The sequence below is a fragment of the Callithrix jacchus genome, chromosome 20 (genome assembly GCF_049354715.1).
Source record: "Callithrix jacchus isolate 240 chromosome 20, calJac240_pri, whole genome shotgun sequence".
In the NCBI taxonomy this organism is placed as follows: Eukaryota; Metazoa; Chordata; class Mammalia; order Primates; family Cebidae; genus Callithrix; species Callithrix jacchus.
In genome coordinates, this window is record NC_133521.1 from 45,470,423 (window position 1) to 45,498,016 (window position 27,594).

General features: G+C 58.6%; 1 protein-coding gene and 1 long non-coding RNA gene across 2 annotated transcripts in view; both read right to left on the bottom strand.

The window, feature by feature from the left end:
• Positions 1 to 27,594, bottom strand: part of SLC7A5 (solute carrier family 7 member 5) — a 39,607-nt gene that overhangs the window by 10,426 nt on the left and 1,587 nt on the right. The window contains exons 2-4 of the mRNA XM_008986348.5: positions 12,537 to 12,662; positions 697 to 802; positions 103 to 147 (exon numbers count right to left, since the gene is read on the bottom strand). Of these exons, the coding sequence (XP_008984596.4) occupies positions 103 to 147; positions 697 to 802; positions 12,537 to 12,662 (277 nt within the window). The remainder of the gene's footprint in view (positions 1 to 102; positions 148 to 696; positions 803 to 12,536; positions 12,663 to 27,594) is intronic.
• Positions 15,375 to 18,059, bottom strand: LOC144580557 (uncharacterized). Its single transcript, XR_013530278.1, has 2 exons — positions 17,907 to 18,059; positions 15,375 to 16,094 (listed from the first exon to the last, which is right to left on the bottom strand). It is a non-coding gene; the product is annotated as an uncharacterized LOC144580557 (long non-coding RNA).

Genomic DNA, 27,594 nt, shown 5'->3' on the forward strand with positions numbered 1-27,594 from the left:
GACACTTCACCTCTCACATCAGGTCTGGCAACGATGACACACGTATTCCTGTCTAAACACATCGTCTATTAATTTAAAAAAAACACAACTCCGCCCACGTACCTGTAGGGGTTGATCATTTCCTCCGTGACAAAATTCAAGTAATTCCTAAAATTTAGAGAACAGTATTTCATTGTCTGATCCTCAATACAGAAAAGAAATCTCGGAGGGGAGAGCACCCCGGGCTGGCTGATGAGACCCCTGCCCCAGCAGGCTGCTCGCTGGGCTGGAAAGCGGACCTGGAGCGGGAGCTCAGCCTCCTGTCTGCTTTGGGGGTCCCTGCCACGCTTCCCAGGCCTCCTGCATGCTCCCTGCCCACTCGCCCACAGGGGTGATTCTCAGGTTCTGGTGAGGCCCGCCTGAGCGCAGGAGCCGGGCTGCGGACCTGAAGGGGAGCAGCTGCAGGGCTCAGCGGCCTCCACGTGCTGCCTTTGCCGTGGCCGAGATGCAGAACTGGAGCCAGGGCGGGGCTGCAGCAGGCAGCCTCCCCACACTTCCTAGGAATGCGGGTGACTCTGGGGGGTCACCTGCCACTCTGTACCGTCCACTCCCTTTAACCACTCCTAGATGACTGGGAGGTTTGGGATTCCTGGACCCATCAGGGACCAAGGTCCCTTGTATCCCCAGACCAAGGGACCTAGACATTCCAGAACCTACCATCCTCCGTAGGCAAAGAGGCCGCTGTACAGAGCCAGCACGATGTTCCCCACATCCAGTTTGGTGCCTTCAAATGAGAACTTGGGATCTAGATTGGACACATCACCTGGCAGAGGCCAGAGAGAAAGGAATGCTGGGTTAGAGAGCGCTGCGCGGTCAGCCTGAACATTACCGTAGCAAACCTGCTGGGTGAACGGTCTTCTCTGCGGCCAGTAAATGGGATGCACCTGCTGAGCCACACGGAGGCTGCGGAGTTCCAACTATAACGGGAGGAAGGTGGCCCCACCGGAGGCCCTGCGCCCACCTGAGAGAGGACAGGCAGCTCTGACCACTGCCCAGGAGGGCCTTTCAGACGCTCGTCTACAGGAGGGTAGGAGGGAGGGGTCAAGCAGCCCCAGCAGACTTCAAGAACGTTCTGTGAGACCTCATGACATGGGTGTCAAGGTGGTACACGAAGGCAGGGGACCTGGGTTTGCATCCCGGCTGCGGCACCAAGGAAGGCCCAGAGGCACCAGGCCCCTGCTTCTCCAGGCGTGAGGAGCTTGGAACAGACCCTCTCCCCCTGGGCTAGCAGGAAAGGCCTGGGGAACACAGGTCCATCCTGGACTGCGGTAAGCGTGCAGCCTGCTGGGTCCGAGGACGAGCCCTGTACTCCCGTGGGCAGTGCCTTCTCCTTTGCTCTCTGAGGACACGTGCCACTGGACTTCGTGACTGGCCCACCCTATCCCAGGGGGACCTCATTGCAAAACGTGGACCTCAGTCACATCTACAAAGACCCTTTTTCCAAATAAGGCCACCAGCATTTATTGGTTCCCCAGGAAGATGTGTCTTTGGGGGGCCAGGAAATAAACACCACAGAAGGGCTGTCTCTGGAAGGTCACCTGGCTGCTCAGACAGCTCTGGCCCTCTCTGTGGCTGTCACCTCCCCTGTGAAATGGGCCCGGAATACATCGCCTGGCCGCAAGTCACTCAGGTCACTCGCCCCATGGGGTTTTCGTTCCTGGCTCGCAGGGCTCTGGCGGTGGCACAGACACCTGTCTGACAGATGACCGTGCTCAGGAACAACTTCAAAATGAGACCAAAGACACCTCCGGGACAGAGGAGCTGGGTCACCCCCGCCCACCCGCCAGGTGTGTACAGAGCTGGAAGCACAAGTTGAATCTTGGTCAGGTGGTGAACTGTCCAGGCAGGGGCAGGCCCCAGGGCTGCTGTGTCCTACCATGTGGCCTTGACCACAGGTCACCATGCAGGCCCAAGAAGGAGAACCGCCTCAGTTGCCCAGTGAACACTGCAGAGCAAGCAGGAGAGGACGCTTCAAAGGGGAACCAAAGAGAAGTTCCCATAAAACCTTGGCAATGACCACACACGAAGTGCACTTCAAAGGTGGCACCGGATTTCCTACAGCAGAGCCCACATGGGGTCCCTTCCTGATGGGTGGACCCGGTTCCTGTGGCGCGCTTGCTTCCCCGAGGCGTGCAGGATGCCTGCGGCTCTGGCCCCAGCTCTGTCTGTCCCGGATGCCAGGTGCGCCCGGCCCAGGCCTTTGATCTTTCAGCCTGAGCTGGGGATGCTGGTGGGTTCCCCGAGGCCTTGATCTCCCGAGAAGAATGAGCTCCGGGGCCACCACCCGCATGTGATATGTTCCGGGTCCTGGTCACAGGGTGGTCAGCAGGCAGGGCTGGACCGGCTCAGGACAGGGCATTTTCCACAGCAGCTCGGCCAAGACGCCCACAGCCCCTCTGGCCTCCCTCCCATCTGCTCTCTGACGGAACATTCTGGAATGTGCAGACCTTCACATCTGCAGAGCCCCACTGTGTCCTGCCCACTTACTTCTGCTGTGTGTGTGGGGAGCGGGGGCATCTGTCCTGAAAGTGGGGAAACAGGCACATAAGGACCTGCCAGGCACTTGAGAATCCAGGTCCCACCGCCCCTACCTGGCACTCACACTGGGAGGGGGTGAAGGTGATTGCTGGAGGCCAGAAACATGCCCCGTTCACTGTGACGCCCCCCAGCCCCAGCCTGGGCTGATGGAAAGGAGGTCTCAGAGCACAGTCCCCACCACACACATCAATCCCCATGACGGGAGAGGTGGCTGGCTACCACACAGAGGGTGGCTGCTTCTGCCAAGAACAATACATGGAGGCTTCACACAGTGAGGTCTTCAGGTGGGGGCCAGACACCTGCAGCCCCAAGTCCTGGGTTACTTTTTTTTTTTTTTTGAGACAGGGTTCCACCACGCCCAGCTAATTTTTGTATTTTCAGTAGAGACGGGGTTTTACCATGTTGCCCAGGCTAGTCTCGAACTCCTGGCCTGAGGTGATCCACCCGCCTCGGCCTCCCAAAGTGTTGGGATTGCAGGTGTGAGCACTGTGCTGGGCCAGGCCTGGGTAACTTCCACTCTGTGGTCAGTCGTTTCTAGGACTCCAGCACTGGGGACGGAGCACCTGTCACACGATGGCATTCCCTGGGGTTCACAGCTCCATGCTGCAGCCTCTGAAACTTCCACGAAAATCAGTACTAGCTGCTCTGACCAAGCACAGACTCGCGCCATTGCACTCCAGACTGGGCAGCAAGAGTGAAACTCCGTCTGAAGAAAAACAAAAAGCCGGGCACGGTGGCTCACGCCTGTAATCCCAGCACTTTGGGAGGCTGAGGCGGGCGGATCACGATGTCAGGGGTTCGAGACCAGCCTGACCAACATGGTGAAATCCCATCTCTACTTAAAAACACAAAAATTAGCTGGGCATCGTGGCGCACACCTGTAATCCCAGGTACTTGGGAGGCTGAGAAAGGAGAATTGCTTGAGCCCGGGAGGTGGAGGTTACAGTGAGCCAAGAGCCAGCCACTGCACTCCAGCCTGGGTGACAGAATGAGACTCCATCTAAAAAAAAAAAAAAATCATCCCCTGGCCAGGAATAGTGCCTCACATCTGTAGATCTAGTACTTTGGGAGGCTGAGACCAGCCTGGGAAACATGGCCAAACGCTGTTTCTACAAAAAATACAAAAACTCGACATGTATGGTGGTGCATGCCCATAGTCTCAGCTATTTGGGAGGCTGAGGTGGGAGGATAACCTGAGCCCGGGAGACAGAGGATGCAGTGAGATCCAGCCATTACACTCCAGCCTGGACGAGAGGCTCCAGCAGGGGAGACTCAGCCAGCCCCCTCTCCAGCCACCCGTGTGGCTTCCATTCTTAGGACAGTGTGGCCAGGACTGTCCTGCTGGAACCCTCTGGGTGGGAGGCTGTCCAGGGCCTCTCTCTGCCAAGCGCCTAAGGTCCTGGAGGACAGTGGATGTGCACGGAAAGATGGTATCCCCCAACATCACAGCTTTGGGTGCGACCCACTCCTCACCCCGCATGGGTGATGGCAGGAAGGCAGAGGTTCAGCTTTTTAGGACTCCAGTCAAGCCACCCCAAGCGCCTCTAAGCTGCCTGCCTACCATGGACACAGGACGTCCCTCCCGCTGACCAGGGACAGGGCGTGGGGTACAAGCGGGGATCTGGCCTCAGCAGAGCTGTGGGGTTTGCCAGCCCTGGACTCTGCCAGATGTTGGCTCAGGACTCAGGTGGCTTTGTTGGACACCTGACCAGAGGCCACCTCTCTCTCCATGGGTGCCACGTCTACTGGCCCATAGTGGCGATTCAGCCTGGATCCTTCAGAGCTGTCCCTGGGGCCAGGGCTGACACAGCCTGATCAGGCTTGGGGGTGACACCCTGGGGCTCTGCCTGCCTCCAGCAGTCCTGCTCTGACAGCAGCTCTGCTTTAGGGTGGCCTGGAGGGTGGCAGGAGGGACCTGCCTGCAGTCCAGGGCAGCTGGACGCAGAGAGGTCACCACACTCATCCGCTGACACCACCAGCTGCTGTGCCAGGCTCCTGGATACACGCAGGGGGAGGAGGTGGAATTGGGATTTAGAGTATTCAAACCCTGGGGGCAGTGCCCCTGCACCTCCTCAGTGTGACCAGGGGACATTCTGCATGCCGGGAGATGTGGGGTTGTCTCGATGGCGGGGTGGGGTGCCACTGGCACGGAGTGGTGGAGGCTGGGGATGCTTCTGGATTTCCTGCAATGCACAGAACGTCCTCACCCCCAACAGAGGGCCCACGACAGCAGCCACGCCAGGCCGAGACGCCGTGCGAGAAGGCGAGACAAGACGGGCTCCTCTCGGCCTTCTCTCCCACCAGCCCTAGACTTGGACTCGATCCCTGCTTCAGTATAAAGCGCCAGGCGCTGGGCTGGATGGGAGGAATGACCGAGTGACCCACTCATCCCACAGCCACGAGCCTCCACACCTGGATTCTGTGCTCTCCGATCGGCCTCCACCCACAAGGAGGGGACAGCGTGGCCGAAAAGACAGCGAGGAAGAGAATCGCTGTGGACAGATGGAAGGAGTGACGTTTGCAAGAGCCCCCAGAGATGTGAGGACAGGCTCAGCGCAAAGCTGACGAGTGGGCCCTCCAGCCCCTTGCTTGTTCCCAAAAGGCATGCTCCTCAGGGGCTGGGGGTGCTGTCGTGAGAGCGAATGCACAGCCAGGCCCTGGGAGAGCAGGCAAATTGCAAAGGCCATGGTGACCCTGGGACCCAAGCACAGCAGCCTCGTCCCTGGATCGACTTCCCTTGAGAATGGGGTAACTGGGGTGGGAGAGCTCGAAAGGCCCTGGGGAGATGATTTCAGGGAAAAGCGGGCCTTGACCCCTGAGTCAGGCAGATGCAGCCATGGGAACCATCCACCCCGAGGCTGGAGGGGGAGAGCAGAAGGCATCGGCTGACGGAGCCTGGGGGTGACCACCGTGGCCAAATGCATGTGGAACAGATGGAGAGCCTGACCCCTCCCTTCCTCCGTGAGGTGGCCAACCCGGGGGCTCCTGACTCAGAGGGATACACAGCCACTGTGTCCCTGAAGAGCCTGCCCAGCCCAGGGAACATGGAACTGTGTAGAGGGTGGACGTCAACCTTGGGGCTGACAGGGCCCTCGCCTGCCCAGGAAACCCCTCCAGGGACAAGCCAGTCACTCCTCAAGTTGGGACCTCTGCTGTGCTGGAGCCTCCCACCTTCCGGCCACTTTGCCCCTCGGGGCTCTACGTGGAGTGTGTTGAACAGGGTCCCCAAAATTCACATCTGCAGGATGTGTCCAAGCGGCAAATGTAGTCTCTGCAGGTGCGATTAGGCAAAGGACCTCGAGGTGAGATCATCCGGATTAGAGGGGGCACTAAGGCCAATGACGAGCATCCGTAATGACAGAGGAGACAGAGCTGGAGCCAGCCCACGATGCCCGCAGCCAGGAGCAGCTGGCAGGGGAAGGCGGCACCCTGGGTTCGGACCTCTGGCTGCCAGGACCGGGACCGTCCGCGTGTCTGTTGCTGAAGCCACCCAGTCTGTGGGCATCTACCGCCATACATGCAGGGGCCGGCCGTGCCACCCGGGGGAGTGAGTCGGCCTGCTTCTGAGTGAGTCACAGACATGGTCGGGGGCCGGGCAGCTGCAACCCACACCTAATTTCTCAGTCACCAGCCTGGTGCGCAGCCCACGGCTCCTCATCTAAGACGGGGCTGGCCATGGCCAGGGCTGGGGGCCTGTGTGGTCAGCATGGTGGAGCTAGCTGCCCTGTGGGCTCAGGGAGGAAGTGTGGTGACCGCCACACGGGTTCAGAGCCCAGGCCCCTCCTGGGGACCACGCCCGGGCTTCCTCTGGTCTGTCCACCCCAGGCTGTGGCTATCTGAAGCCTGGGAGCCGTGATGGGGCAGGACTTTGGGCTTGGGGACTCTGGCAGAGACCAGAGGTGCATTCTGACCCCCAACGGTGTCTGTCCATCTTAGAAACGTGTGTAGGAGCGAGCCCTTTGCTCAGAGCTGCCAACCTCACACCAGAAGGAAAGAGCTTTTTCCAACTCCACAGGCCGGAAAAGACCCTGAGAAGTGTCCCCAGCACAGGGCTGTGGCCGCGACGCCTCCCACACTCACCTTTTCCTGCGGCTGCTCTGGCCTCTGTCCGCGTCTGACCAACAGCACAGGGGGTGGAGGCAGCGGGAAGACGAGCCCCGCTCTGCAGCCTGCCATCCTCCCGAGGCCGACCACACAGAGGCATGGCAGGCCCAGGACAGGACACAAAGACTTCTGGAGGACGTGGCCGCTCAAGCGTAAAGACTTCGAGGCCCGAGTGAGGTGCCGCGAGCCGCGCAGCCGGGACACCCCTTGGGTGGGCAGCGCCACAGCCCTGGCTCCAGGCCCGGCTTGTCTGCAGCAGAGCCACACTTGAGCCCGGCACCAACCTGGGAGTCCCTGAGCGCGGTGTCCTGCCTGTCCCTGCATGACCCTGGGCCTGTGCGAGACGCCTCACAGAGTCGCCCGGGAATCCCCTGGGAAGGCCAGCCTGGAAGCCTGCAGTGAGCTCTGGCAGCTCGAGGTGAACTGTGGCTGGCTCCTGCCTCGGTTGACACGGCCTGGGCTCAGCTGGGGGTCGCTCTGAGGCCCGGGACTTGCCCTATGTCCTGCTGGGAGGGCGGGGCCTGAAGCTCTGTCTGCCCCACGGTAACCACCTGTGGACATGCGGCCTCTATGGATTAAGGGCAAACGGAATCCTCAGGGTGGGGGTGTGACCTGACAGGATTCTCACCCTTACAAGGAGACTGGACAGCCCACTCTCCCACGAGGACACAGCGAGGGGGCATCTAAGAGCCAGGAAGCCCCCAGCCCAGGGTGTCAGGGTCCTTGGCCTGGCGGGGCCTTTCACCGACGGGCCCCCCCGACCCCTGCACCAGGCCCTCCGAGGCTGAAACCTACCCCCAGGCCTGCTCTCACCCCCAGAGAAAGCAGCAGTCAGGGCGTGAGGTGAGGAAAAGGGGCTGTCAGACCCTGCCCGGCACTGGCTCCCTGCCCGGCACTGGGCATGCGGTGACCTGGCCTCGTCCCTGCAAGGGAGGACAGCCCATTTCCCAGGGGAGGACACCGCAGCCAGATGGGGCCAGAGGAGGGCTGGACGTCAACCCACAGAGGGAGGCGGAAACTTCCTCCAGGAAGCTCCTCGGGACAGGGATTAGGAGAGACCCACCCTCACATGCACTCAGGTAGAGCCAGGCCCAGAAGAAGGGTGGCTCTAAGCCACAGCCCAGGGGGGCCTCTCAAGTTGCCTCACGAGGTGACCCCTCCACACCCCAGAGCCAGACTGCCAAGGTGCGGTGGAAACGTTTCTCCCACCAGAGCAGTCCAGCAGCTGGGTGTGTGCTGTGACCATCGAGGGGGACTTTGTCGGAAACATCACCCAGGGCCAGGTGCCCCCACCCACAGGGAGGAGGGACTGAGACAGGGCCCGGGCACCCAGGGCCAGGTGCCCCCACCCACAGGAAGGAGGGACAGAGACAGGGCCTGGGCACCCGCAGCCAGATGGGGCCAGAGGAGGGCTGGACGTCAACCCACAGAGGGAGGCGGAAACTTCCTCCAGGAAGCTCCTCGGGACAGGGATTAGGAGGGGCCCGGACGGGCTGGCTTCAGGGGCTCTCACCAGCCAAAGACATGCAGGCTGGGGCGTGGGGGCCTGTGTCCTGGCTGCCACGAGGCCCACCCACACACCTCTGTCCTCCCCTTCCCACATGCCCAGAGGCCCAGCCCTTCACATCGGGATTGGACGGAGGCCCTGGAGCAGGGTGACTGCTGTTATTTTACAGACGAGGCTCAGGAAAGCTCAGGGACCTGTGCGAGAAGGTCTGTAGACCTGCACCCCCTCAGGATACACGTGTTACTCAGGAACCGACCCGCCAGCCTTTCCCATGACACGTGACACCCCACCTGAACCTCCACCCAGGTGCACTCTGGGAAGAGGTGCAGGCCTCCCCGAGGCAGCGCAAGACCCTGCACACCGGCCCAGGGTCACAGTGGGGATGGGAGGGACCTGTCCACTGCTCTGTGGGATCTGGGGCAGGCCACCACTTCTCTGAATCTAAAAGGCCCAAGAACCAAAGGAAAACCATCATTTCAAAACTGTCACGTGACACACAGATGCATCCCCGGCTGCACTGCCCGGCGGCACACATGTATTTACCGCCGGGGACACGGGACCATGCAGAAGTGCCGTACTCATGGGTGCAGATCACATCTAGAGGCGTCGGCCACCGGGACCCAGGTCTGAGCCCCACACAGGGGAAGCATTTTCTCCTCCTGCCCCTCCTCCTGGGGCGAAGGACAGCAAGGCGCATGCAGCGTAGCTGGCCAGGGCTTGCTCTCCTTTTGGTGCACAGAGTGAAAGGGCAAATCTTGCTCCAGGGGAATAATGACCTCCAAGAGTACAGCGAGGGAGGACACAGAAAAGAAAGTTTTCATGGCATCTTTTTATCTGCACAGCTATCCCATCTGTGACCGCCCAAGGAGAGAGGGGTGTGTTCTGCCACCGACCGCCACAGCCTGAGCAAAGCACAGAGCGCCCCACTGTGTCCTCCAGGAGGGACGTGGCGCCGTTGCTGGGCACGGACAGCAGAGCCCGTGCACTCGCTCCCACCTCCGCCCCGGAAGCGAAGGCCCAGCCACCCTCTCTTAGGGAAAGCCTGAGTACCGGCGTCGGCCTTGGCTGGGTGTTGGGAATGAGGAACCCACCGATAAGAAGCAGGAGGGAGCAGGTGAGGGTGCACTGGGGCGCCCCTGCCCACCATGGCCCATCCACCTCAGTCGCCTGGGGGCTCTGGGCTCTGCTCCCTAGACTTCTCTCTGCAGCTTCCTGTCTAAGCCGCCGTCACCTCCTGTCCCCTACCCACAACTCATGGGGCAGTGGGTCACATCTGAAACCTAACTTGAATACTGTCTCCCCTTTTGAAAAGGCTGGGGCTAACTGCAGAACCTCATGTGACACCTAGGGCTGTGTGTCCCCTCGCTCCAGCCCAGGGCGGTCCCTGCATAGCCGGCCCCTGTCAGTCAGTCACCCAGCCGCCCCTCCTACCCTGCATCTCGGGGAGGCCCAACCCCTCAGAAGGGCTTTTCTGGTCTGCACTGGGGGCCCTACCTGTCCCCCAACTGCGACTCTCTCATTCCCGTGCCTCTGGTTCTCATGTCCCCCCATCAGCTCTAGATGCAGGGCCGTGTCCTCACTGGGACGTGGCACAGATGTAGCACATGGGGCTGAGGACAGTTCTGTGAAGGCCACTCGGAAGGGGTGATCATGACCTTCCCTGACCAGGAGGCAACAGGCGAGAGGCTGTGCGGCCGGTCAAGGGCCTGCAGGACCCTACAGCCAGTGTCCCCACAGCACAGAGGCCACCTGGGGGCCCCGGGCAGCAAGAAGGAGCCTTTTCAGCCCTGATGGGGCAGGGCACCCAGGGTGTGGGCCAGGCAGGTGTGTGGGCCAGGCCTGCTCTGCCAGATTTTTGCTGCATTCTCCAGGCCCGGAGAGGGCCAGTGGCCAGTCATTGCAAAACTGGGGCTGGAAGTATCTGGGGCCCTGCTGCCAGGTACCAGCAAGGGGAGGGACAGCTGCCAAGGGCTTTGCGCCCAATGGGGATACAAAGTCAGGCAGCCTCTTTGGGAGAAAGGGGTGGACAGGTTAACAAGCAAGGCATTCATCTGGTAACAAAACACATCTCTTGAAGCAAACGGGAGAGAGGAATTCTGCAGACGTGGCGCTGTGTCCCAAAGCGCAGAAGGGAAGCGCGGGGGGAGCACGGGGCGGGGGAGGACGTCTCAACAGCTAACGGAATTACAAACGCATTATGTATTCAAGTTGAACAAAAGCTCTTTGCCATCCCTACTGAAATTTGTTTTTACAAAAGTCAGGTTCCCTCCTACAACTTTCCTGGCTCTGAGGAGAGCAGCCAAGCGGAGGCCTTCACAAGCAAAGTGCCCCTTCCCTGCCCTGCACACCTCCCGGAGGCTCGGGTTGGACGTTTCTCCTGCTTGTAAAATGTTACTCGGGCCCGACCACCTCTCTGGGCAACTTCCGAGTGCGTGGGAGCCATGGGATGAGTGAGTCTTGTCTTGAGTGACGTAATGGAACCTGAGGTCCCAGTGAGCTTCACAACTGGAGTGTCCCACCAGCTCTGGGGTGGCTCTGGTACCCCGAGCGACGAGCGACTGAGAATCCCCAGTCAGACACACGCATGGGGGACGGGTCTGAGCTCCTGAAGGGATGACCTGGGCCACCTTCCAGCGCCACCTGGGAATCTGGTGGGACGTTCCCGTTGACAATGATGACACAGGTGGCCAATGCTTGCTTCGGGCTTTTGTACAAATTAATGTATTTGATAAAGGCAGTCTGGCACCAGCCTTAGGAGTTCGTCTCCCTGTCGTAGGTCAGTATAGCCCAGCACTGTGTCCCCCACAGCCCAGGTCACCTGCTGGGCACAGAGTCCCCACCCCAGCTGCAGCCAGGCAAAGTGCTGTTTGGCCAGCAGGGGGCGCCGGGAGCAAGGGGAAGGCCCGGCCAAGGCCCTGGCTGCATGCTGAGTGCTGCTGGGCACCTGTTCAGTTCACAGCCTGCCAGCGGCAGAGTGCACCCAGGAGGGCAGCCTGGACCCGAGGCAGGGCCCCATGCAGGATGAGGCGGTATCCACGTGTCTGCACGTTTTGGTTTGGACGTGCATGGGGCAGGAAGGGGCAGGGCAGCTCACAACTTGCTGGGTAGGGGCCTGCGCTGTCCTCTGCATCCCTGGGGTCCCACCTGCCTCCCCCACGGCCATGTGGGACCAGGCGGCCTCTCTGTAGCTATGAGCAACTATGAGTCACCAGAGCTTGCATCTGCAGGGTGCCCGCACTCAGCGACAGTGCCACAGCTCGGGGTGGAGTCACCTCCACCTGAGGCTCTGGGAGAGGAAGAATGAGGACAGTCCTAACTGCGCTGCTCCTAGGCTGGTTCCAACAGGGATGGAGAAAAGCTCAGCAGGAACTGCAGAGCGGCATCCGCACCGGACTCGAGCATCCTCCACTCCAAATGCACCCAGCCCCGGGCAGGATCCGGCGCCCAGGACTGTGTCCCCCAGGAGCTGCGACCACCCAAACAGGGACTGCTTATCAAACCCCAGCCTGACCTCGCCGCAGAACAGCACAGTGCGGAAATGGTAGAGGCTCTGCAGGCAGACACAGAACACACATCTATGGGGTGGGTGTGTGTTACAGGGTCCGGAGACACCCAGCAAAATGCCAACTGTGTCAGCCAATGTCGACAGAGAACGCACATGCCAGGGGTGGGGGCCATTTCACACTCATTCTCCTCGTTATTCCTCCCAGCAGCCCTAAGAGAAAGCAGCTCGGAAAAAAGGCTCAGAGAGGGTGAGTGTGAGTGACTTCCCCGAGGTTGCACAGCACACGACGAAAGCCTGGGCCCCCCAGCCTTAAAACTTTGGTGCCTGCTGGCTCTCACTTGCTCCTGAATGTGAACGGTGGGCACGTCTGAGTGACGGGCTTCCAAGGTTTGTGTTGTTTTCCATGCTTATCTGATCTTTCTTAATAAGCAGACAGAAACATGGAGAACCCCACCCTTCCATGGAGTGACGAATGAACCGCGGCACGGTCAGCCGCACGGCCCCTTTGGGGAAGGCTGGGGATGACAGCACTAGGGACTCCGACAGACCCCGGGAGAGACGGTGCGGGGAGGTCAGCACAGCAGGCACAGCCCCTGCCAGCGCTGGAACATTCTACATCCTCCCCAGGTGAGGTCACAACGCGTCGGCTGCACACTCGACTTACAGACATCACTGCACAATAAACGAAAACCGCCAGAGCCCCTCCTGGGGGTGCCCACGCTGTCCCACGGGAGCACTCCTGTGTCCCCTCTGGGTCGGATTTCACTTGCTGGGTGATTTTCCCAGAGGGAAAGCTCCACGTTGTGTGGGACCGCAGAGCTTTGGACTGGGAGCTGTACTCACCCTTCCCGATCTGGACGAAGCCCAGCAGGATGATCAGGGCCAGGGCCAGGAGCTTGGCGGCGGCGAAGGCATCCTGGACCCGGGTGGCGGCCTTCACGCTGTAGCAGTTCACGGCCGTGAGCAGCACTGGAGGGACAGAGGACAGTGGTGAGTCCCACAGGCAGACACCAGCTCCAGGGGAGGCTGGGAGGGGACCGCCCCATCCCACTCCAGCGCCAGGGCTAGGCCCACCAGAGAAACGAGCTCCTGAACCAGCTCCAGTCCCACGCCAGCCCCTAGGCAGGCCCTGATTTCCTGGGACCTGTTTTGATAAGACTCGCAGTTGTTTTAGGTCTAAGGGCTAGATCCCAGGTGCCCATCGAGGGCTGTAAAGGACCTTCCCTCGCTCCCCCACTGCATCAGGCCAGAGCACCATCTGTAGTCAGGGCTTCCAGTGGGGGCGCTGTCTCCAGAGACCCAGGTGAGCAAGGTGACCGTGCCACTCGGAAGGTGCCCACTACCTCTTTTTGCACCTACTCAGCACCCTGGCCAGACGGTGAGACCCACGCACAGCCCAGCTGCCAAATTGCATGAGGGTGGGCCCTTTCCTCAAAGTGGGGTGTCCTGCTGCCCTGGAACTACCCGGCCAGTCACCTGGGGACAACGGGGCTGGTGCAGCACGGGAGGGGCTGTAGGGGCCTGTGATGAACAGAGCTGCACATCCTGAAACCGAAAACAGCACTGTGTGCTTCAGAAGCCTGAGGCCTGAGGGGCTCCACACAGATAGCTGGAGCCCCTGCCCCAGAAGGCACCGCTGGGCACCCGTTCAGTTCACAGCCAGAGCCCCTCCTGGGGGTGCCCATGCTGTCCCACGGGAGCACTCCTGTGTCCCCTCTGGGTCAGATTTCACTTGCTGGGTGATCTTCCCAGAGGGAAAGCTCCACGTTGTGTGGGACCACACAGCTTTGGCCTGGGAGCCACTCAGGGATGGGGACTCCGTGCCCCGTGAAGGATACACAGGCACAGCCTCGAGATGTGGGGTCAGGTACGCTCAGACAGGTCTCCAGACACCAGCAAGTCCTCCAGGGCTGTCAGGCCCCAGCTCTAGGCCAGAGAGTGCGTTTGTGTGTGTGCTGGGGCATGTGTTGAGATACGCAGGCACGCGGAGCCACTATCCAGGGATCTGTGAGCTGGTGGGAAACAGTCATCCCCGCAACTTAGACTCAAGTAAATCACATTAACCCAGAGGCACGGAGCCCGTGACACCCCTCACTGCCGGCTGCTCTGCCCTTCACTCCTCTGTGCCCACGAGGTATCTGTAGTTGTCAGGAGCCTGAAATCTGCCCGTGGGAGCGTCTACACCCCAGAAGTGGGCAAAGCCCACCACGGGCCACCCGCACAGTGCTGCTCAGGCTGCAGGCAGGTGAGAGCACCGGAAAGGCCACGGCTTCCTCTTCTCTTTCCGCACGGGAGGCATGCTCAGAAGACTCTGCCAGCCGTGGCCTTGGGGACTCCAGCGAGTGGCTTTTCCCCAGCGGGACAAATCCTATGGAATTTTTAGTGTGAGCAACAGACCCCAGGTAAAGACATCCACGCTGCTTAACCGACCGCACCAGGCGGGGAACACACGGGACCTGTCGTGGAGTGAGGAATGGCCGCCGGCCTCCCCTCCGATCTCTCGGGAACTAACCAGCCCGCCACACCTCCTGGAAGCTGGAGCAGACTGCCAGGCACTGGGAAAGCCTGGCTGACAAATGTCTGAAAGTAGGTGTGTTCGCTGCCATTCTCAAAACAAAAAGTGCGAAAATCCCCTCCGTTCCTCACCCAAAGGGAAGCGGTGAGGAGTGGGAAAATCCCCTTGTCCCAGGACTCCCAGGGACATGGAAATGTCGCCAGTCCACAGCCTCCAGTCCAACCCTCGGGGCTCAGCTGGGTTGCTCAGTGGCTCTGCGTAGTTCCTTCTGCACTGCCCAGGGCGAGAGGCAGGTCCTGGCTTGACAGTCCCATTTACTTACAGGAGTGGAGGGAGACCACAGAAGCAGCCGGGCCTCAGGGACCTTGCGGGCAAGCGCGGATTCCGGATTCGCAAGAGGCTGGCTGATTGCATCACTCGCCCCAGAGGGAGGTGGAGGAGGCGTGGCCAAGCCGCAGAGGAGGCTGCCTTTCCCCAGGAGACGGCGGGCTCCGCCACCACCAAGCTCCAGAAACCAGACAGGCGCTGCCGGTGCGGCCCCCGCGGCTGTCACCTCCGCTCGGGGGCTGGAGGGGGTCCAGGAAAGGCAGTGATTTGCCCAGAAGTGCCAGCCATGGGCTGTCCTGCCACACTGACATGGTGCTGGGCACTGACGCCATCACAGCTGTTACCGTGGGTGGGACAGATGCCAGGCCCCCCGCCACACCCCCGCCAACACCACCCCGCCTGCCCAGTCCCAACCAAAAACAGTCCTCAGGGGCCGGTGGGTGCCACAGGGAGTGGTCACCCGATCATCTCCTGACATTAAAAAGAACCACGGGGCGGGCAGACAGGAGGGGCTGGGTCTTGGAAGTCCGGTGGGAAGCGCACGGCCACAGAACAAAGAGGACCTTATCATATTTCTTTCTTTTATCACAAGAGCATAAGGCTTCGTTATTCTCCTCAATGTCCTTTTTTTAACTCTTAGGATGAAATAAAATCTTAAACAAATACATGAATTCGTCTGGGTTCAGTACTTTCTGGCTTTAAGGAGACGAGGCAGTCATGGGCGAAGTCGGGGGTTTCAACCTCAGCCCTCGCTGGGACCGGCCCCCCCAGCCTCCGTGTCCACACCTCTGAGGTGCGGCTGGCTGACCCCACAGCAGGGAGATGGGCAGAGCTGTGTCTTGAGTGGGGGTGGTGGGGGGGGCAGTGGTGGTGAGCACACAGGGTCGGCAACCTCAGATAAGTGTGGCTGTGCTGGCCCGTGGGGACAGCTGGGCCAGGAGATAAAGCCCTGTGGCTTGGCTTGACCTGCAGATAGTTGGGCAGGCTGAGCTGGGAGTCCCTCCCAGACTGGCGTGCTCTTCCCATGGTCATCTGGCTGCCTCCCACCTGGCTGGCTGGCCAGGGTCCCTTGGAAAAAGTGCATTGGAGGGACCCCTGCCCTCCTCCTCCCTTCACCTACACCCCCATCACCCCCCAGGGGCAGTGCGGTGTCCTGGGGAGGTTGCCACCACCCGGCATGGGCTAGGGGGACACCCCCACCCATCTCCTTTGCCTCCCCATCTCTGGAGTGAGCTCCCAGAGACACTGACCTCACAAACAGGGCAAGAAGGAGCCTGAACAGGGAAGGACCACAGACAGGACAGGTGCACACCGAGACCCCTCACCTTGCTCCCTGCCCACTCGCATGCGCAGCCCCCTCCCCTGACCTGTAAACCAGGAGGCTGCCTTCTCTAGCCCCTGGCCTCTCCCCTGGGAGAGATATTCTGAGGAGCACCCAGAGGCTCCTCCCCTGCCTGGCACCCCCGAACTCACTTCTGCAGCGTCTGAACCTGTCTGCCTCCCCTGATGCCGGCATCTTGGTCGCCTGGTCCCAATTCTGTCCAGCTCCTGATAAAATCCTGCCAGACACAGGGACAGTCCTTCAGGCTCCAGTGTCGGAGGACAGGGTGGGGGAAAGACCAGTAACAGGGGTGTTGGATGTGGAGAGCAGATGAGAACTACGGCTCCAGCTGGGTGGGGACCCCAGGCCCCAGGAACCCTCCCCACACAGACTAATGCCTCATGCTTTCCGGTGACAAATGTGTAGCAGGTACAGGAGCGTCTGTGGATAAGGCTCAGGCCCAGCCTTGAGGAAAATACTCTTTGCTGGCCAAAAAGGCCGCCCCCTGGGCCACCAGTCCTCACCTGCCCCGCAGCCAGACAGAGCAGAACAGTGAGTACTGCAGGGCCCCGCACCTCGGCCTGCCTGTAAGTGGGGTACCCAATGAGCATGGGGTTTAGGAAACTGATATCTTCCTCCCTGGCCCCTTCAAGCCTAAGCCTGGCCACTCTGAGTGCCCCAGGCACGCATCCAAGAGTCCCTTCCATCCCTTTCAGGCCCAACAGGAACAGAGGTGCTGCCTGGCCCCAGGGACTTCCTCCAGGAGTCTTTGGAAAGAGAGCGTGTGGTTTCAGAGTCTGTTGATACAAAGGGCCAGCCCTGGGGCAGAGATGGTCGTAGATGGAGACAGCACACAGGAAGTGGCTGGTGACATTGCTGGCTGCAGGAAGGCCAGGAAGCCTTGTTCCCCAGAGCACACCCGGCACAGCAGTTGGCCCTGGGCAAGAGAGCAGCAGCTGACCCTGGCCCGACACTGGTCCGTGCCACCCAGCCTAGCCTGCAACCCCGAGCCCAGCCAGTACCTCTCAAACCTGACACCCAGCCTTGGAGCCTGGGGCCCCTCTGCAGCTGGCTGGGGGTCCTGAGATAGCTTCTTTTATTTTATGTTATTTATTTATTTTTTAAAAGACGGAATTTTCATCATGTTGGTCAGGCTGGTCGTGAACTCCCAACCTCAGGTGATCTGCCCGCCTCGGCCTCCCAGAGTGCTAGGATGACAAGCATGAGCCACTGCGCCCGGCCAAAATGGTTAAGATGGTAAATTTTATGTTGTGTTTATTTTATTTTTCTGAGACAGTCTTGCTCTGTTGCCAGGCGCCAGGCTGGAGAGCAATGGCACCATCTCGACTCACTGCAACCTCCGCCTCCCGGGTTCAAGCAATTCTCCTGCCTCAGCCTCCCGAGTTGCTGGGACCACAAGTGTGCACCACCGCGCCTGGCTAACTTTTGTATTTTTTAGTAGAGACGCGGTAGCACCATGGTCTCCATCTCCTGACCTCGTGATCCGCCCGCCTCAGCCTCCCGAAGTGCTGGGATGACAGGCGTGGCCGCCGCGCCTGGCCTGAGTTATCTTCTTTGTTGGAACCCACTCGGTACACACAGGGCCCCGAACTTAGTGGGAGCCCAGTGACCTTCCTTCCTCAGTGAAATCAGTGCCTTCCTCCCTGGCCACTGCCAGTCTCAACATCCCCTGCTCTGAGGGCAAGCCTCCACCTTCACCGATAGAAGGCCCCACAATCTCCCAGGGCATTCCCCGGTGGGGCATGTAAAAGCAGTGGCAGGGGTTGGGGGTGACAGAAACCCAGAGCTTCTGGTCAGGCAGGTGGGGGGTGCGGGGGAGCACATCTGCACACAACAAGCTCCTAGGTAGGCTGGCGCTGCTGGTCCACATCCCCCACCCTTCACACACAGTGCCTTCCTGGACACGTCATTCCACTGTGGTTCAGAAAACTAATGTGTCTGACCCTGTGACCCCTGTCCCCACCCAAGGCCAACGTCTCCCCAGAATGGGCTGGAACGCTGAGCCCGCCCACGCGGGCTCCAGACCCACCTGCCTCCCATTGCTGGCCGCGGAGAGAGGTCGAAGTGGTCCAGAAACCCCGAAGAAAACAGCAGCTCAGGGCGGGGCAGCAAAGGCAGCGCCTCCAATGTGGAAGCCCAGTCTCCGCTGAGCACAAGTCCCACCTGGGGGCCATGCGGACACGAAGCCAACCCGGACAAGTGGAGAGATGACCCAAGGCCCTGGGCCCGCCCACCTGCTCAGTGTTGGTTCGCTGATTCCTGCGGAAACAAATCACTAACAGGCTGGTGTCACATCTCCAAATTCCCTTCAGCAGCCCTGGAACACGTCTTTGTGCCTTTTTCTGTTTTTACCCGCGGCTGAGTTAGGCCCGATGGCACTGTCCCGGCAGGCACGGGGATGGAGGTGTCAGCAGCTGTCCGGAACGGGGCTGACACGCGTTTCAAACAGCCCAGGAAGGCGCAGATTTGGGAAGCTCTGAATCTGCTGACACCCCAAGTCCCGGGGTGAGTGGGAGAACCCAAAAAGGGCAACCTCTCATTTGGTTGGGCTCTCCCGACTCAAGTGTCCTGGGGGATCCGGGTTTCCCACGGTCCCGACTCCAGGAGACCGCCAGGAAGGGCCACCCCCGCCCCCGAAGCCCTGACATCAGGCCACCTGGTGCTGAAATGCTGTAACTCGGGCAAGCTACTTTGGGGACTGAGCCTCCCTTTCCTTTCCTAAGGGATTGGCACACCGCCTCCCGGTGCAGGGGCGAAATGCCTCACGCACGGACGTGTCCTATGTGCCCCATGATAGCATCACCACTAATCTGATCAGTCACTGCCGCGCCATTATCCTCGCGGCACAGATGAAGCTGTGGGCATCAGTGATGAGGAGCCACCACCGCTGGCTAAGTGTGGAGCCTCGCACATCTCTGGCCCAGAAACTTACGCTCACTCCAAAACCTCTACAGCTCCATCAGTCAGGTTAACAAGAAAAAGGAGAGAAAACCACTCCAGTCACACTACTGCGGGTGGAAGGACACTTGTGGCCGCCAATGCAACACCTGCATTTCATAGCTGGGGTAAACATACATCAGAGACGTTGTCCTACTTGCTGAAAGGCACGCAGCAGTTCCTGGGCAGCGGAGTGAGGATTCTTTGGTCTCTTAAATGTCATCCTCGTGCTCTGGCCGCTTAACTGGGCTTTTCAATCCTGGCTGTCCCAGAGAAGCAGCAAACCCACGTGGGCTCCTGGCCAGCGTCCAGGCCAGTCCAGTTCAGCAGCAAGTGTAAGCAAACACCGCACAATGAACTCGCCGAGCAGAGTGCACTCAGGCTTAGCCAGCACAGAGCCTGTCCATCTCACAGGCGGAGGCAGCTGCTCAAAGTGAGGCCAGGCCTCTCCCCAGCCCCGACAGGCTCTGCAGGTGCAGTGATGGAAGCCAAGAAGAATCCCTGGGGATGGGGAGCCTCAGCTCTGAGCGGGGCCTGAAGCCATCTCAGGGCCTGTACTGGCCAGGGGCTCCTGCTCTCCTCACCTGCCCTATCACCTGTCAGGGCTGTTCGATTCCTGGCTGGCCCCTCCCCTACCTGACCCCTGCCGCAGACCCAAACCACCCCAGATGCCCAGCTCTAAAACAAGCACCCAGAGATGTCAAATGCCTGGCTCCGGGCCACATAGCTTGAGGGACTCAGAGCTCCAGGGACAGAGCCTGGGCCCTGCTCAGGCCTTCTGCAGAGACCCTGGGCTCTTCAGGCGACTCAGCTCACAGGGCCCCTACATGTTACCAGGTGAAGACACAGCCCCAAAACCCTCTGGCTCTGAAGCCACATGTGAGCCTCCAGCAGCTAGAGAGCACAGGGACAAAATGCTGGGCTGGCCCCGGGATCACAGGGCCTTGGTTCTGTACCAGTTGCTGTCTGTGGAGCATGTACACCAAAAATAAAATTCTAAGCCCCCAACCGACTGAATGGACCCCTCCCTCTTGGCCAAGGGGATTCCAAAGTTAACCTGAAAATAAGTTCAGGTCATGACGGAAGAGGGGTCACGTACGCTTCGTTATCCCCCTGCCTCCTGAATTCAGGTGCAGCTGACCAGCACTAGGCTGACAGACGGAAGCATGTTACCCCAAAATACACAGCTCTGACATTTTAACATGGCCCTGCAAAGCTGTATCTTGTGGGGAAAATCTACATTCTGTAAAGAACTCCCTTCCCTTTCCAGGGCTTTTCCTGATCCAGGAGAGACTGAAGTGAGCCCGGCACCTTTTCAGGTCCGACAGACACAGGTACCACCTACTGAAGCCTGCTACCGGGAAGGTTCGTCCACAATAAGAATCTTGGTCTCTGGGTTGGGCGCGTTGGATCACGCCTGTAATCCCAGCACTTTGGGAAGCTACACCTGAGGTCAGGAGTTTGAGACCAGCCCGACCAACATGGCGAAACCCTGTCTCTACTAAAAATACAAAAATCAGCCAGGCATGGTGGCAGGCACCTGTAATTCCGGCTACTTGGGAGGCTGAGGCAGGAGAATCACTTGAACCCGGTTACAGTGAGCTGAGATTGTACCATTACACTTCAGCCTGGACAGTGGAGTAAGACTCCCTGTAATCCCAGCACTTTGGGAGGCCGAGGCGGGTGGATCACGAGGTCAAGATATCGAGACCATCCTGGTCGACATGGTGAAATCCCGTCTCTACTAAAAATACAAAAAATTAGCTGGGCATGGTGGCGCGTGCCTGTAGTCCCAGCTACTCAGGAGGCTGAGGCAGGAGAATTGCCTGAACCCAGGAGGCGGAGGTTGCGGTGAGCCGAGATCGCGCCATTGCGCTCCAGCCTGGGTAACAAGAGCAAAACTCCGTCTCAAAAAAGAAAAAAAGAAAAAGCAAGAATAGAATCTTGGTCTTCAGGACCTCCTAACTTACCCAGATATTCCTTCCTACTGATTCCAGGTCTTTAACTAGTAACTCTTTCAACCAATTGTGAATCAGAAAATCTTTGGCCAGCTGTTGTGAATCCAGCCCTTTGGGAGGCTGAGGCAGGCAGATCACCTCAGGTCAGGAGTGTGAGACCAGTCTGGCCAACATGGCAAAACCCCATCTCTACTAAAACACAAAATTGGCTGGGTGCGGTGGTGCGCACCTGTTGTTTCAGCTACTCGGGAGGCTAAGGCAGGAGAATCACTTGAACCCAGGAGGCGGAGGTTGCAGTGAGCTGAGATCTCGCCACTGTACTCCAGCCTGGGTGACAGAGCGAGACCTCAGCTCACAAATATTTATGTGTATATAAAAGAAAAATAAATAAATCTTTGAACCCACCGGTGCCTGTGGAGCCCCTCCTGCTCTGGAGATGCTCCACCTTTCCTGGCAGAAACAAGACCCTTCCATGTATGGACTGATGTCTGTCTGTAACTTCCGTCCCTGTAAAATGTATGACCTTGAGCTGGGCGCAGCCCCCTGGGGCACAGGTCTTCAGGACCTCCAGGCCTTAGTGCTCACATTTGGCTCAGAATAAAACTCTTCAAATATTTTACAGAGTTGGGCTTTCTCATTAACAAGCAGCTCACACAGGAGCGTCTCAGCAGTTACAGATGCCAGCCCGCCACAGGTCAGGGAGACTCGGCAGGCAGAGGTGTGCAGGCATCACGCTCTGAGGGGCCGAACGAACGGGAAGTCTGCGCTCAGTCCTCACATAGTGGGCAAATCCTAGGGCAGGGGAGAAGCGTCCTCGGACAGGGATGCAGAGACAGAGATGCTCCCAGGCTCCTGGCGACACACAGGTGCTGAGTCCACCTTCCGGAGGGAGAGTTCAGGACTCGGCCAGGATCAGGGAAGGAGATGCTGGGCGAGGGGCCCTGCCCTCCTGTTGCAACAGGGCAGGGGCGGGAAGGGGGTGCTGCCACAGGGCCTCCGGGGAGCAGGCGGGTGCAGAGTACCAATCTGCATGCTTACACACGTCCTGTCCCTGCAGACAGGCTGGGCAAGGCCTGCCCATGGCCAGCCATACAGGTAAGGCTCCAGGGACGGCCAGGTCTACGGCTGTCCAGCGCAGCTGCTGTGAGTCGGAAGGACGCAGAAGGGTGGAGGCTGTGAGGGCCCCCAGGGGTGGCTGGGGACACAGATGAGCTCTGACCCATCTGTGTCCTCACTTGGGTTGAACAGACCACCCAGCCTTGCTAACTGGCACCAACCCAGACCCCTGGCTCCCCCCATACTCCCCAGGTGTGGCTGTGTGCTCCCCTATGGCTGATGACAAATGGGGGCTTCAATGTAGAGGTAGGCACTGTGGCCCCAGGCTCCCAGCTCGAGCCTGCCTCAGTTTCCCCAGATGTAAATTGGGGATTATCACTGGCTTCAAAGGCTGGGGTGGAAAGATAGTGATGAGAAGTGTGAGTCCAAGCTGAGTATGGTGGCTCACGCCTGGAATTCCAGCACTTTGGGAGGCCGAGGCAGGCAGATCACAAGGTCAAGAGATCGAGACCATCTTGGCCAACATGGTGAAATCCCATGTTGTAAAAATACAAAAAAATTATCCGGGCATGGTGGCATGCACCTGTGGTCCCAGCTACTTGGGAGGCTGAGGTGGAAGAATCGCTTGAACCCGGGAGGCGGAGGTTGCAGTGAGCCGAGACTGCGCCACTGCACTCCAGCCTGGTGACAGAGCAAGACTCCGTCTCAAAGAAGTGTGAGTCCAAGCATGTGCCCTGCCTTGGACAGCACTCTCCAGGGGGCGCCTCTCACCCTGGCAGGCTCCAGGGGGTCTACGCAGCCCACTCTTCTGTGTGAAAGCGCCTGATACACATTTCTGGGCAAGATTCTGCACATTGTGTTGGATTATGAAAGACATCTGTGACCCAGGAAAAAAGGGTCAGGAGTGCCCGCTAGGCTCTCCGGTGTGCCTCGGGGTCATGTGCTTCTGTGGACTCGCCTGGCTAGGCCCGAATCCCATGACGAGGCGTGACCTGCCCAGGCGCCGGCGGCCCTTTCATGTCTGGCCGGGAAAGTCGGATTTCAGCGCTAATCACTGGCTGCCGCCTGCACTGAGCCCATGGCTGGAGCTTGGGGCCCGCCCAGCTCCTTACACACCCAGAACCTTTGCTAGCTGAACCAGGGTCCCAGCCGTGGGGATGGGGGCAGAGGGATGCAGGCATCCCAAAATCCGACCCGGGCCGGGTTTTACACAGGCCTAGACTGAGAAGCGGGGCTACGGGCTGTAGGCGCTGGACACCCAGGGCGTGGATGGAGCTGCCAGGCAGCCTAAAGACCCCGGGGCAACACACGCAGGCCCCCTCTGCTCTCTGGTCACTAACTGGCCAACTGGCCTTGGAGTCCACTGACCACAGCTAAGTCCACAGCTGTCCAAACCCACCCTGACACCTTTCGTCCTTTAGGGAGGAGCACAGAGACAGTTGTGGTGATTCCCACTTCCACCCACAGCCCCGACCCTGAGCCTGTGCCGAGGGACAGTGGGTGGGCTCCGGGTGACACCCCAGAGCTCCAGATGAAGGGAAACCCTGGCTCCTCTCTCTGCTCCTTCCCTCCCCATCTTTTTTTTTTTTTTTTCCGAGACGGAGTTTCGCTCTTGTTCCCCAGGCTGGAGTGCAATGGTGCGATCTTGGCTCACCGCAACCTCCGCCTCCTGGGTTCAGGCAATTCTCCTGTCTCAGCCTCCTGAGTAGCTGGTATTACAGGCACGCACTACCGTGCCCAGCTAATTTGTTGTATTTTTAGTAGAGACGGGGTTTCACCATGTTGACCAGGATGGTCTTGATCTCTCGAACTTATGATCCACCAGTCTCGGCCTCCCAAAGTGCTGGGATTACAGGCTTGAGCCATCGCGCCCGGCCCCCTCCCCATCTTTGTTCCCTTGCTCCTTCCTCCTTTTTGCCAAAGGAGAAGACAGTAAGCTAAGGGCTGCTCAGAGACGCAGGCACGAGGAGGAACGGTCACAGCCCGTGTGACTGGCACCTTCTCACGCGGAGGCCTGTGATCCCCAGACACCTGGCGCTAGGAAAATCCCACTCCACAGCCAGAAGCAGGATCGGGGCGCCCAGTGGATTTCTCAAAGGCTTGGCTGCTCTCCTGGCCTGATGCTAACAGAACAATGTCTCAGCTCACAGGTTCCTAAACGCACACCCACCCGCAACGGATCTGCTGAGGACGGACGGCCATGGGGAGGGCCACCTCACTCCAGGGAGCTTGGCACTGTCCCCCATGAGGCCAGGTGTCCTAAGCCACCTGCAGCCAGAGTCCCATGAGACCAATGGGCGTGCCGCCTGGGTTTGTCCCAGCAGGCAGGGTCCTGTCCTTCGCCCAACTGGGACAGAGGAACAGGAGGGGCTCCTTCTGCTTTCAGTGCATGGAGGGGCTGTCTGCGGGCCACTCCCAGACACCTATGCACTTGGGGAAGTGACTGAGTGGGCCCACTGGCCCTTCTTCTGAGAGCCTCTCCCTGGAGGCGAAGACCCCTGAGGTGAACAGTGTCTTCTGAAGCTCTCGCCTGGGCTCGAACTCTGAGCAGATGCTACCGTACGAGCAATGCAGAGCAAGCTGGGGCCCAGAGAGGTCAGCTAACCTGCTCAAACCAAGTCCAGGCCCAGCCGGAGTCTCAGCACCAGGCTGTGTGCCTTCTGATAAAACCTACGTCCCCGGAATTTCCAGTACACGCTACCAAGTCTTCAGTAAGCAATAAATAACACACACAACCCTATTCTCATGCCAGGTTCCACAGGGCCGCCCAGAGAGTGATAAACGGAGCTGGCTCCTCTCGCCTTTACGATGAGTGAGAAACACACCAACACGAAGACACGCGTGAAAGGACCTCGTCTCCTAATGAGACCGACAAGCAAGGGCTTTTTTTCACTTTCACCACCAGTGGGATGGTTGTGAGCAGCGAGGCCAAACCATTTCACAACACGATTATTTAACAAAAAGAAACTTTCTGTGGGACGTGCCTGGGGGACTAAAAAGACAGCCAGCAAAAAATGAGACCCTTGTTCTCCAATCCGGGCTCTCTCCTGAGGCAGCCTCAGAGGCCCGTGGGCTGAGGATATAGGCACGAACGCCTACTGTCTGTAGCATCGGGCTCAAGAAATAACAGGGTACAAGGTGCCCTTTCCCGTCCAAAGGAGAAATTCTCAAACCCAACCTTATGTGTGACCATTAAAACACTTTCTATGGGTTTTCACTGCTCCAGGAGCCATGTCCAGAGGCCAAACGCCCAGCCTCTCCTTCACACCCCAGAAAGCCCATCCTGCCCACTGGCCCGGGCTTGGGGCCACCCCCCCTCCACCTGAGAGGCTGCCACATGTACATGCTGTACGACTTCTCAGAAGCCCCCCTACAAGGGCAGGGTCTCCCTTTCTGGGATATCTGCTGCCTTCCTGTGAGCTGAAGTCAGAGCGACCTGAGAATCGGCTTGGAGTTGTACCAGCCTCAGACAAGCACACCCGCTTCTCAGCAGAATCTGCATGTTCAGAGAACACAGTTACTCCTCCTCCCCTTACACACAGAGGAAGAAGGGATTCCCCCTCGCAGAGAGCACATCCCTTTGTTACTGAAAATCTCTTTCCAAAAAAAAGCAACACACACCACACAGGAGGGTCAGAGAAAACAAGTACAAATGGCTTAGGGACATGAGAAGTGTGGCCTTCACTTTCCCTGAAAGGGATGCTATTAACCAAACCCTCGCCTCTGGGTCAGAGCAGTCTGGCAAGGACAGAGCCTCCCTCAAGGCCGTCCCTACCCACTGGAACCAAGAGGACTGCTGGAAAGCTATTTAAAATACTTTTCCGTATTCCAAGAATGTTACGAAGAAAAAAAAAAATACTTTTTAGGCTGGGCATGGTGGCTCACGCCTGCAGTCCCAGCACTTTGGAAGGCAAAGGTGGGCGGATCACCTGAGGTCAGGAGTTTGAGACCAGCCTGGCCAACATGGCAAAACCCAATCTCTACTAAAAATACAAAAAATTAGCTGGGCGTGGTGGTGCGTGCCTGTAATCCCAGCTACTCCAGAGGCTGAGGCAGGAGAATCACTTGAACCCTCGAGGTGGAGGTTGTAGTGAGCCAGGATCCTGCTACTCCAGCCAGGGCAACAAGAGTGAAACTTGGTCTCAAAATAAAATAAAAAAATAAATAAACAAATACTTTTTAAAGCCCTATTACCAGAAAATAAATCCAGGAATGTGTGACTTAGTTAGTACAGCCTCTTTGGAAGGCACATTAGCTATCAAGCTAGAATCCACACACCCAACCGGGCGAAATGGCTCATGCCTATACTCCTAGCACTTTGGGAGGCTGACGCTGGCAGATTACCTGAGGTCGGGAGTTTGAGACCAGCCTGGCCAACATGGTGAAACCCCATCTGTACTAAAAATACAAAAATTAGCCAGGCATGGTGGCACATACCTGTAGTCCCAGCTACTCAGGAGCATGAAGCAGGAATTGCTTGAGCCAGGAGGCAGAGGCTGCAGCAAGTCAAGATGGTGCCACCACACTCCAGCCTGGGCAACAGAGTGATTCTGTCTCAAAAAAAAAAAAAAAAAATCCACACACCCCTTTACCATTTGCACGAAGCTGGGAAGCCCTACGCAGGGGCTTACAGGGGCTGTGGTGAGCACACTGGGTCTTCCTAGCAGCTAGAAAGCCGAAGGGCAGCCTCTGTGCACTGCCTGGGGAAAATGACAAGATTGCCTTTTTTTTTTTTTTTTTTTTTTTTTTGAGACAGCGTTTCGCTCTTGTTACCCAGGCTGGAGTACAATGGCGCGATCTCGGCTCACCGCAACCTCCGCCTCCTGGGTTCAGGCAATTCTCCTGCCTCAGCCTCCTGAGTAGCTGGGATTACAGGCACACACCACCGTGCCCAGCTCATTTTTTGTATTTTTAGTAGAGACGGGGTTTCACCTTGTTGACCAGGATGGTCTCGATCTCTTGACCTCGTGATCCACCCGCCTCGGCCTCCCAAAGTGCTGGGATTACAGGCGTGAGCCACCGCACCCACTTTCTTTTTTTGAGATGGAGTCTCACTCTGTCACCCAGGCTGAAGTGCATCTCAGCTCACCGCAACCTCTGCCTCCTGGGTTTAAAGCAATTCTCCTGCTACAGTCTCCTGAGTAGCTGGGATTATAGGCATGTGCCACTACTCCCGGCTAATTTTTGCATTTTTAGTAGAGATGGGGTTTCACCTGGTTGGTCAGGCTGGTCTTGAACGCCTGACCTCAGTTGATCCACCTGTCTTGGCCTCCCAAAGTGATGAGATTACAGGCCTGAGCCATGGCACCAGGCCAGCGGGGAATTCATTTTAAAGGTTAGAGTGCAGGCTATGTAAGCTATTAACCATGTCATCACCTACCGAGCCACCATGTACCTAGGCAGGAGGGAGACTCAACCAGTGAAACTCTCCTAATGACAAGACAAGAATCCGAGTCACCCTGACATCCACATCTCCAACACCCAGCAGGAGCCACAACCTCTCCCACTCGGGTCCACGTGTTGGTGTGGCTGCTCAGCTCAAGAGCCTCAGGGAAGCTTCCGACCCCAGGCAGCCAGAGCCCTGCCAGAGTCTCGCATTTACGGAGAAATGCCTCCCCCTTCCCCTCCCCGCCAAAGTAGAGCGAGGCATAGAAAGACTCCAAAACCCCAACAGCGCCAGCAGGTCCTGCCAGTCAGAAGCCACTCCAAGTAATTACACAGTCCCCTGATCTCAAGGCTATGACCCCAAACTATAAATTTAGCCCT